This window comes from Aulonocara stuartgranti (genome assembly GCF_965226115.1).
Source record: "Aulonocara stuartgranti genome assembly, chromosome: 17".
NCBI classification, from domain to species: Eukaryota; Metazoa; Chordata; class Actinopteri; order Cichliformes; family Cichlidae; genus Aulonocara; species Aulonocara stuartgranti.
Genome location: NC_138953.1, coordinates 30,037,723 through 30,049,679, shown reverse-complemented (window position 1 = coordinate 30,049,679; position 11,957 = coordinate 30,037,723). Strand labels below are relative to the sequence as shown.

The 11,957-nt window shown below is 40.6% G+C and overlaps 1 protein-coding gene across 3 annotated transcripts in view; it reads right to left on the bottom strand.

Annotated features, from left to right (window-relative positions):
* Positions 1-1,296: 1,296 nt before the first annotated feature.
* plxna4 (plexin A4) overlaps positions 1,297-11,957 on the bottom strand; it is a 255,363-nt gene continuing 244,702 nt past the window's right edge. For all 3 annotated transcript variants that reach the window (XM_082509992.1, XM_082509991.1, XM_082509990.1), the window contains exons 30-32: positions 8,450-8,662; positions 5,794-5,944; positions 1,297-5,411 (exon numbers count right to left, since the gene is read on the bottom strand). In XM_082509992.1, coding sequence (XP_082366118.1) covers positions 5,316-5,411; positions 5,794-5,944; positions 8,450-8,662 — 460 coding nt within the window. In that variant the 3' untranslated portion in view covers positions 1,297-5,315. The remainder of the gene's footprint in view (positions 5,412-5,793; positions 5,945-8,449; positions 8,663-11,957) is intronic.

Here is an 11,957-nt window from a genome sequence, read left to right as displayed (position 1 = left end):
CAGCTGGTTGAGGCCTGAATCTTTTGAGGCAATTTCACTAGGCTCATTAAAAACTTTCATCATTTCTCCTTCTGTTTTGAGACCTTTTCTGGTCCCACATAGATCTTTAGTTCCAATAAGATGCAGGAAATATCCCCTTCTTGGTCACTAGAACCTTAAGACAACAAAATACATTTGCTCTGTTTTGTTGTGTACTTCCTTCTCGAATAATCTTTTTTATTCTATCACCATTTTCTGTTCTCATTCATACAGTTTTTATGCCCTGTCACTTTTATAGTACAAGTAATTTTTCAGTTAATAGGATACTGTTTGTGTTCTCATGTTTTATTTTTATACATTACGGGTCTGGGGTATATCTCACTGTATTTGTGTATTGTATAAACCGAATCTTAGGATGTTGCTTCAAAAATGTGATGTAATATCTCAAGAACCAATCCTCTACATTCTAAATTGTAACAATGAATGATGTAAAAACAGTGGCTTAGGACTATAATTTTTAAGGATGCCATTTGCATACCTACTTGCTTAAATACCTGACTCCATCCAGTGCTACTATCTGCTGCTCACGACGGATCAACCAGCTTTTTGTACCTCAGCTTTCATCCTCAATTCTCAGTTGGCAGGGATGTTTCTTTATGCTTTGCTAGCCGGTGTCAGCCTCTATGATGACGTTAATGGCTTTAGCTGAATTGGATGTCATTGCTGTGTGATAGTCTTCAGATACATTATGATTGCTGGATGCAAATTTACATATTTATTTAGAGGTTTACCCTTGAAGCCACTTGCATTCAGATCCAGATCCACGGTTTCCTTTATCTTCCCCAATGGTACTGTGGGCAGGATTGATTGAATGAATGAATGAATCCATATTTTGACTAATTTGGACACTTAAAGTCTAAAATTATGTGGACAACCTTTTTTAAAGATTTAAAGATGATGGTGTTTCTTATCATCGGAGAGATCTTGCAGCTACAGTACAGTTCTATCCCTTGTGTATCCTGGCATGTATAAAGTCAACAGCAAGGGAGTAATGAGAAATCCCAGAGTACAATTGACTCTTTGTCATGCATTATTGTGTGGCTTTTCTTTGCTGCTTTGTCTGGCACCCCACAGTGGGGGATTTGCGATGGCCTCTACGTCCCTGAACATACCCTGTAGCGACTGTCACGGGAATTGAAAAGGAAATTAGTGCCATCCAGCTCATAAAGACACAGTGTAGTCTTTATAAGCTGATTGTTATGGAATTGTGTTACTTTGCTTACACTGGCACAATAAGGAACAACGAGACTCGTGAAATGCTTGGTTTCATAATAAAGTTTATTCTATATTACAAATAGTATTTTGTTCTTGACTGCAAAATAGGAATGCATTATATTTACATACACAGGTATACAATTAATTATAACAAAGTTAGAGAAGCTCGCCTTATATCCCCCAGGTTTCGTTTTCATCTCTCAATAAGATACTCTTTATCTTTCAAATATGATCTAGTAAAAGTCTTTTCTAGCATGTTTGTGTAACATCTGCTATAACACTGAGCTAGGAGGACATTTTTAGTTCCTACAAAACGTTTGAAGGTGGAAACTTTATCTGTGCTCTTGGCAACGCTAGGTGGCTACTACCAGACGACCTTTGTTGCCCGGGAAGTGACAGGGTGAGGGGGGGAGAAATGAAAGACAGGATGAGACACCGGGGGAGCAGACTTGCAATCACAGCCAAGGGCTCTCACCTTATTTAGTAACACACAGCTGGGAACAGAAACCTGGATGTCCCTAAAATTAATCCTAAATTGAAATAATAGAAGTTCTGTATGCTGCATGAGATGTGATCAAAAAGTTCTGTGAATTTGGAAATGAAGATGAACAACCATATATGATTAACACTAGCTGATAACCCTGAAGGTGAAATCCCAAAAGTCCAATTTGCACATTCAGAGTGTGTATATAGTAGAGCCCAAACTTGCATGGAACAAATGTTCCAGTAGGTTCTGTATCCTAAATATAAACTCAGGGTTCAGACTTTCCTTGTCTGAAGTGTGGTGTGTGCCACGCAGTGCACTCGAAACGCAGGGGTTCTGTGGCCACACAAAGTCTGTTCGCTCAACATTTGCCAGACTTGCCTTACTGTGACTTCCTCCAGATCTGCTAATTGAAACTCAACTTGAAAGGTTGGTTTTGAGATGCAGTGGAGGACATCCAGTGTACACTGCAGAGATAAACATGCACAAAGACATAATTCCCAAAACCTTTTGATCACCTCTCAAAAAGCTGCAGAAAGTTGTTAACAGACAATGACCCCTCTAAAAAAAGGAGTCACTTGCTAAACTCAGTCTAAAACACAAGTCTAATAAAGCTAATGCGCCTCTCCTGCTATGGATGATAAATTAGAGGTATAGGCCTACTTAATTTGTTCTTGGTGTTCATTTTCACATCTTGCGCTGGCAAATTGAGGCAATCCTTCGTTGCTTTTTAGGACGTGAACCTGCATCTAATCACACCCGTCTGTTTTCATAACTGCACATATTCTGTTCTTTAAAAAAAAAATGGGCAGGCTTCATCACTGTAAAGGAGGGATTTTTTGTTCTGGGAAGTTGAGCATTTATCACGATGAAATACTCTAACGCAGTTTTCAATAGGGAAAAAATAAAACCAATAAAAAGAAATGTTCTGCCTGACCAGATTTAAACTGCAGAGGCGGCACAGCTGTCACACACAAAGAGTGCTGGTCTATAATGGAGGACACAGTAAATGGGACAAGAAAATCCAAAATGGGGTACATGCTGTCTTTAAATGACATCCAGAAAATGAGCAGTTGTGTTGGAAATGACTTCAAAAGCCCCTAGCAGTTGTAGATGTCTCTAAATATCTTTTTGCAAGGCAATTCAATTTCATACCATCCAAACAGGTCAACATGCAAAGGTATACAGTAACTCCTTTATTTAGCATCTATCACGTCACAAAAATCATAGGGACGAGACTGTGTCATAGGGGGACTGGTCTGGATAAAGGTTCCACCTTAAACGAAAGTTATAGTTTTTATAACATGAACAATCCACTTTTTCCATCTTGATTCTTCCAAGCAAAAGAAAGATAAAAGAACACATCCACATCATCATTGCAAGGCTTAATTTTCTTATTTTTCACTTTTTTTTTTTTTAAATAAGTTTCTTAAATTGTTTACGTTTTACATGCGCTTAAAAAGCCAATAAAGGACCCAAGGTGGACCTAGGGCGGTCTTCACACATTCACATCACCACATGGGGCACGTTGTCAAGGCAAAAGAAAGGGCAGAGGTCAAAATGTACGGAGGGCGCCTCCATCTTTCCATCGCTCTCTCCCATAGTGGGGATTCACATCCAACAAGTCTTATCTATGTCCATCATTTTCTGTTTATCTTGCCGTGATGCTCACGTCTTGCTCTGCTTTATCAGATCTTTTTTTTTTTTTTTAATTTCTTTTCTTTTTTCCTCTTTTTTTTTTTTGAGGTTTGGAGAAGGCCGCCCCCTGCCGCCACTGAGGACAACTACACTAATACAGACAAGAGCGCCTCAAACAGTTACACACTCAGGAGTTGGGGTTTTTGCCGTATGCAACTAGCTACCATCTCCAATGCTTGTGCAAAACAGAAAAACTGGTAAGTCAGGAGCTGGACGAAAAAGGGGGTGAACGGTGTGCCGAGAGCCAGAGAGACCCGGGATGATGAAAAGAGAAAGGAGGATCGGATCACCTCGCCCACAGAGCCTCTCACCTCGACACACTGAGGTCAGAAAAATCACACATGTTGCTTAAAGTTCAAGTCACAATATTTTTTTTTTTTGTCTTAGAAGTGGTTGTCTTATACATAGTCCTTTGTTTGTCAGTTCCTCAGTGGCACTTTATAAATACATTTTTGACCATTTTTGAAAATTTCAAGCTCCTTTGGTTTTTGGCTGACCAACTAAGTCCGTGTCATTTGATTTCTTCACACAAAAGTCTTAAACTTGGGACATTCCGGGAAAGAAGTGCTACTCTCACAACAGAGCCTCTTTAGGTAGCACACGCTGTATTGAATCATTCTTGTTTTTCTTGATCAAGCAGTTTCTTACCCAGTGCATTTCAGTCAGCTCTTCCCTTTACGTCCTCCATTGTTGGCGTAGAAATCTGGGCAGTCAGGATGTTGGGTAGCTGCTGAGTGTGTGTGCGTTTTGTGTGCATGTGTGTGCTTTGATAGACCGTCGCAGCGGCGACACAAGGTTGGAAGTGGCAAGAGCCAGGCAAAGACTGCTACTGGTGTTTGGAGCAGCAGTCAAAACACTGTCTTCCAGAGTTGGTTGTGTGCTTTTTCTTTTTTTTTACAAAGGATCCAACTTGGGCGGGGGCTCCAGGGTTTCATCTAATAGCTTAATTTTGCAGTAGCTATATAAGCCAAATGGAAGAAGAAATCATGAGCACTTTCTTAAATGTATGCTGGGCCAGGTAAAAATGTGTGCATGTCGCAAAGGGCTATAGGCTGGGGATGCTCTGGTTTGTAAAGTTCATCATGGTTCAGTAAAGGAAAAGTTCAGAGAAGCGATAATCCTTCCCTTCCCCCATCAGTCTTTTTCTTAAATACAACTCCAGCTACATTAAAGAACACAAGAACATTCTAGGCTTGCCTGGATTTGCCCCAGATTTCACGGATATGTATGCTTTGCTTGAAGGTACAGTGTAAACTTGGCAAACCATCCTTGCATGAATTTTCTTCAGAGGTGTTCATTTGGCTTGCAGTCATCAGTGTTGATGCTTCCTCTTGATTCTGTATATTTAATATAGAACTACAATAAACTGAACTCTAGAGATGGTTTTATTTTAACTATCCTATTCTGAAAAGTTCTCAACAAAATGGACACCCAACATTGTGGTTTTTAAAGAATTACCTATCGGTGTAAATTCTTGAAGGCAACATAAAAATGTTTTTCCCCTCTTTCCTTCCAACAGGGGGGATCGACACATTGCCAATATGGCCAGCTTTCAAGCAATCACCCCTTGAAGCTTCTCTGTGGTGAAGCTGAGGGATCCCCCACATTGCACTGTGGGGAAACGCCAACCTCAGCTCCGGGCCACCCCTCGCATAACTTCAGGTAAACTAGTCTATGCAGCAGAGTGAATGGGAAGAAAAAAAACAACAACAACAAAAAACAAAAACAGGAAGCAGAAAAAAAGTTAGAGGAAGAATTCATCTCTGAAAGGCTGAGGGAGGAAGTCACATGATGAAAAAAGATGGGGACAGGTCTTCGCTCAGGCACAGCTCGGTTTCTGACGGGGTCTCTTCCCAGTGCACCCTGGGAAGTGCGGTTCTCAGCTCTCCAGACTCATGAAGGCCACCACCTGCTCCAGCTTAAAGGCCAGCCTCTGTTTCCTGGCTGCATCGTCCTGCTCCAGTGCGCACACAATCTGCCGGCGTGACCGTGAAAAAGACACACAACGCTATTACTAAAAGCACTCAACATAACAGGACTTTAAAAATCCAGCAAATTACTATTTGTGTTACTATAGAAATTGATTGTAGCTATTGATATACTGGCTTGGATTTGGGGAGTGCTTGAGCTTGACTGTCCCACTGTACCCAGCTGGCCTACACTCACTGTTCTTGGCTTCAGGTAGTCCCTTTTACTTCCCACATTTTAATACACTATCTTTTCTTTCATTGACTTTTCATGACTTTTGGGGGTTAAATGCCTGGGCGTGGTACGATTTGCCTCTTATAAGTACCCCCTTAGTTAGCGACAGCACTGATGTGTTGCCCAAAGGTGTAATAGGTCCCAGCATTACGTACCTCCTCAGTGTATTTCCCCACATAGGAGTAGATCTCGCTGAGAGAGCTCATGGTGTTGAACTCATTCATGTGCATCCGCGACTGCTCTGCCAGGTAGGCATTCATGTCTTGGTCACTGATCGCTGGCATCTTGTTAATGTCTGAGTAGTATCTGTGAAGAGAGGGCAGGAGGAACAATACAAAGCATTAAGGTGTGTTTACAGCAGCAAAAAAAAAAAAAGATGCTAAAAGGAAAAGTGCTAAATGATTTTGAAAGCAGAATATGCCCAGTTATGTATTTTTACACAGATGTTTACTTCGGAGTTCATCGTTTATGAATGCCTGACTAATGCGTGGAGCATAGAGACGAAAAGCACGTTTCATAGTAAAGTGACCTAAATGGAACCTGTAGATGCAGAGAGGCCTCATGTTTTAAAATGGAACACTGCAGCAGCATACAGTATACTCACACACGCCGCACTGAGCTAAAGGCAATCAGTCACTGTCAGCAGCAGCTGTGTTGCCCATATCAACTGTGTTGATTAAAGCTGCTTATTTACATATTAAATTCCTGGAGCTACAGCCACTTGGGGACAGGCCCGTTGTATGGATGGATAATTCTGGGAGTGCGTGTGATGATATTTGCCAGGAAACAAGCTGTCAGAGCTAACAGAGCAAAGGAGAAGGCAGGTGGGTGTTACTCACAGAGGTCATAGCTGTATTGACACTGCACAGTACTGAAAGCTAGAGCTCTGACCTGGGCCCTGTTAGTGTCATGAACATGAGAATGGACTCAACAAGCTCATAACATTCACTAAAGCAAGCATAAGCAATAAAGGGGGGGGGGGGGGGAGAGGTGGTATGTATGGAAAGCAAAATTAAAGTCTTCATTGTATAAATCACAAGATAGCTGTAGGCCCAGCCACTACAGTTAGGTTACTTTTTACTAAGTAAGCTAGCTGTTCAGTAGTTTCTTTGTTGAAATGTGAAATAACCTGTCACAATATGAAATTGTGAAAGCCTCAAACTGAACTGATGTGTGACAATTATGCGGATTAAAGACTGCTGCAGTGTTTGCATTTTTGCTGTTGCAAAATATCTTTTGCAGCGATCACTTTCATTACTAGTGTTGTCGTGTTAGGTGGAAAATGTGAGTATATTTCTAATGAGATCAACCCCATTTTGGAATTCTTCTTCACCACCAACTTTTTAAATTTAATTCATTGAAATCTTTAAATACCGGTAATTAGTTGGTCAATTATTTGCAGAAGTGAAATAAAAATACTGCTTTACCAATTTAACATCCAGTTTGTTGCAAGTGCCGATGTCTCTACAGTAACGTTTACTACTGAAGTTTAAAAGCCGTTAAAGGAAAAACCACCACACGTATTCCATACTTTTAAAGGTATAGATTTATATGCAAGCAGTCTTGTATACAAATAATGTAATGACAGGTGTGATGGATTTGTCATTGTCTGGAGACCTTCAACTCCCACATCAAATTCAGAGCAGGTGGCAGGAGCTCACGGGTCTGCTTCACTTCACAACACCTTTTTAATAACATCAACATATTGTAGCAAGTAAAAAGCTTTGGGATATCGTGGCTCTGCCCAGCTGCATAGCATGGAAGTGCTGAATGCAGTTGTTGTCTTATGTAATTTATTAGTGGCTGAAGTGGTGTTTCAAGCAAAGTCTCAGCAGGGTAGTACTGAGCGAGACACACTGATTTCAAGGGATGGAGATATCCACTGGCCTGCTAACCAGCTAAAGCAGCGTCCTCTCTTTCTAACCAAGATAGAGGAGGAGGGAGACAGAGAACAGTAGGATATCTCGTCTGAACCTCTACAGTGATCAGTTTCTTTCTGACCTGTAAATCCCTTGCTGTGGCACTTTGGACAGTAAAGTGAAACGGCATAAGATCCACTTTTGACCATTAGTGTGGCTCTTTAAAAAAGATTAAGACAGTTTCACTTTGCAGTAATCACTGATTTGAAAGAATCATTTGTAAAAGTACAAAATACACTGACGCCATTCTGTGATACCAGGCATTCCCTGTTTATATGCAGTTATTAAAAAACAAAACATGCAACCAGCATTTTCCCCTCACAGTAGCAGCTGCTCTATTCTGTCCACGCATATCTTTTTTATGCATCGCTTATAGGAGACCAGAGAGAGCCACACAATCCCGAGCCTGAATCCCCTCATTTGGTTCCACCCATTCAAGCACTGCACATATATTCTCATCCTGAGGCTTGCTTTGCAACAACGCTACAGCCACATAAATACTCGGAACCACTTCACAGTACCCCATCTTTTATTCAGGACCTCTTTGCCTCCCCTGCTGACAAATAAATTTAATAAAACTTCCATTTTAACAAATTACCGGCTTCTGCTGCCTGCAACTCTCAAAAATGCTTCCCTTGATTTTTTTTTTCTCTCCCCCCTACTCACACACACTGGCTCCTATGTCCTGTAGATCTTATGCCCTGGGCACTCCCATCTATTCCCACTGCATTGTAATTTGGATTGGGTTTCACAGCTCATAGATCACATTGCTACAGTCGCATTGTGTGTGCTGGAATGAAACACGCTTAATGCAGGTTTTCTGATGGTTCTTTCTCTCTTCATCTATCCAGTAATTGGTGTGTATGCACATGCGCTTTTCTTGACAGCTTACCTCTCCACCCAGCTCTTGTAGCTGGGGATGTCCTTGGCATAAAGCAGCTTGTTGGAGGGTGAGTCTTTCCCAAGGCGGTGCTCTGAGGTGGAGCAGGAGTCCATGAAAGTCTGGGCCACCACAGACAGACAGGCGTCTGTGATGCTGCTCTTATGGATGTCAAACACAAACTGGGGGTTTTTAATCACATTCACCCAGAAACGCAGAGGTAGGCTGTCAGAGAGGGAAAAGAGAACAAAAAGTAGTTTAGTATCAAACTCAAACTCATGCAGCTTTTGCACTTTAACTTTTCATTCCCTGATAAATAATTGTTTGTTGCTGTTTTCTTTAAATTCCTTTTAATTTTCCCAATCTTGATATTTCCAATTCTGGACACAACAATATGAAATTCTTTAATATAATTCCTTTCACCTGTAAAAAAAAATAAATAAAGGTAGTCTCTTAATAAAATCTAAAACTGAGTCATGCTAACTAATGTAGTCTGTTAGGCTTCCTGTGGGGGGAAAAAAAAAAAAAAGAGTTTTGCAGTGATTGTTCAGTTCTGTCTCGGTGACAGAATGCTTGAATAGCCATTCAAATGGGCGAACAAAGAGTGTGAAGTAAAACAACAGCCTATGTCCGGTTGAGCTGCTCTGAGATTAAGTCCCTAAATGCCGTTTTCAAATTTGCTACAGCCAGCTAGTCAATAGGCATGAACATATTATTCGCCAGAAGGGACGAGGATTCATTCACTTTGCAAAGCTAGTACACAGGCCCTGCTGTTGCTGATGTGCTCTATTTGATGTGTGTGCTCAATTCAATAAAGCCTTTATCTTTAAAACCAGGTGGTGGCTGGCTCTCATTTTTTTCCTCGCAGTGTCCAGGGGTCCTCGCTGGGGGCCGCGCAGTGACACAGTTCATATTGCCTTGTTTGTGCAAGTGGGTCCTATTTTGTGCCTGTCAGGAATAATAAAAATACACAAGTCTGTTTATTTGCAGGGCTTGTTTCTGCCAAAATGACTAGATATAGGGCCAGCTTTATCTGTGTATTGCTGTGAAAGGGGCTCAGGTGGTATTAAGAAAAAGCTGAGTGTTACTTGGATCTCTGTATCTTTACTTTTCTCTGGGCTCTGCGCTTTTAGCTGATGTGACAAAAATCAACAGACACTGCTGCAGTCTACGCTACACAGAAGTTTCTGCGTGTAGGAGAAAAAGAGTATAAAATGTAAAAAAAAAAACAAAAACAAAACCTGAAACACATTCATTTAAAGTACCGCCAATGTTCCTCAACAATCCACTGAGCATTTATTCTAGTACAACCACCCACAAAGATATTCAGCTGTAATGTAACAAAAGAGGATTTAAACTCAGAATGAGGAAAGACTCGGCATTATGACTTCAAAATTAATCTAAGCAAAAAATCTAGTGGGATTAGGTGCAGGGATCAAAGGAATATTAACACGGCTGCTGTGCTGTCTTGATTGTTGACAAGCTGGCGTTTCAATGGGGCAATGGATTCTAAGATGATGAGATTTTGCACAATTTTGTGTGTGCAAAATTACCACCATAATAAGTATGCCTTATCCATTGAAAATAGGCAAATCTGAGTTTACTCCTGCTGAGTAGCTTTAGGAATCTGAATGATGGTCATGATCGGTCCTTTTGGTTAGGGATTAGGTTAAATATCAGCTGCCAAGATCAAGGGCATCTCATATCCTAAAGATTTTATGCTGGCAGAGTAAGAAAAGGGCCCACTGATTCATCACTTGAAAGTGCAGTCATTTCAAACTGATAAAAGGGTGTGATATAGTTTAAAAAACAAAACTGTATAATTAAGCAAGCAAAATAAGCAACAGTTTAGACAGCATCTTTACCAAAACTGGGCAGATGTAAATAGGAGAATTATTTCTGTTCTAAAGGCAAAATGTGACCAGAACAAATGTGATTCTAACTAGTTGCTTTTCTCTTATTTTTTGAATGCATCCACACTTTAACACTGGTACCTAACAACACCTGCAAACAGCTAAGTCCCCCTTGTGGTCCCTGAAAACCACCTCATGCAGCCCTTTGCATCTGCAATTTTAGGATGGTTCTGCCCATTTTGTGGAATGGGCCTAATGAATTAGCTTACCATTGGCAGGAAAAGAATCACAGATGTTGTGATGTACAACATCTCACTGGTGCCATTATGGCATAGACATGCAGTGAGCTAAATTTGGAATTAACAGCTTTATAAAGGTGACCTGACTGAGTTTGGTTCCAGTCAGGGCCTAAGTAAGCAAAACTGTGCTATTTTATTCCTGTGATTGGCACCTTATACTTAGGTCTGCCACAGTGGTAGTAGTAAGCAATCTGAGTAGGATTCCGTTGCAGTATGATGGCAGAAAAGAGGGGTGTATGTGGCAGTTTTGCACAATAATTAAAATTCTGTCTGTTCCATCCCAAAATGCAGCGCATATAGACGGACACACGCGGACCAAATACAGAGGAGTGAGGATGAGAGCGGACACTAACACACTGCCACTAATCCAAAAGATACCATCTGGAGATGCTCTGGGAGCCAGTGACTCATGTACGCACATACTGACTGTACACACATACAAAACATGTTACAACTCTGTCACACAATACATACAAAACTAACAGTTTAACTAAATTTAACTTTGCACCATGAAAATACAGTTTATTTCAAAAAGAAGTAAAACTGCTGAAAAAGAAGTTTAAACTGTTAAACTGTCCACACCTAGTACATTTGCCTTAATCATCTGTCGTGATTCTGCAAGGTGTGCCACCAACCACGTCATAGGCATAGGCAAAGTTACTATGCATCTCTGTTGACAGTCAAGCACAAGAAAATGCTTGAAGAACTAATATCTACATATCTAAAGGCTATTTCAGCCGTTAAGATGTGCAGGACAAATGATAATTAGGTTTTATAGTGTTTACAACATGCCTTTTGCAGTTTGGTTTGATCTGAATATATCTTGGTGGTCATTTACACTCATATTTAGCACTGTGCACTTTGCACACTGCTCAATGCACATTTTAAAATGTAGTGTAGCAGCATCATAGAGGTATAGAAAGGCATAGTATTTTTTTTTCTTTTTGATAGTCTTGCTTTGATATAAAGGACTTGGACTATAAAAGTTCAGCGATACATTAAGGTCACTTTCAGGTCTTTAGGGTGTATGGAAACGTGGTCAGCATTAATCATGCCAAAGCAACTGTCTGCTTTTATTTTAGAAAAATTATGAAAATTTTCTCACTGAATGGGGGAAAATAGTGGTTCACAATCTGATTTCAGTATAGATTTCGCAAACTTCTAAACATTCGTCTAATAAAAAAAACAAAACGGTTGACTGGTAAGCTATAGCAACAAATACACTGGCATGATATGACAATGGTATAAGGCTGAAGGATCTAACATAAGTTAGGTTATATCAGGGGACACAGAAGGAAGGGAACCCTCAAGGTGGGGGTAGTAGTAGAATATAGGGGCTCCTGCTGCAGTTGAAGTTAATGGCGTGTA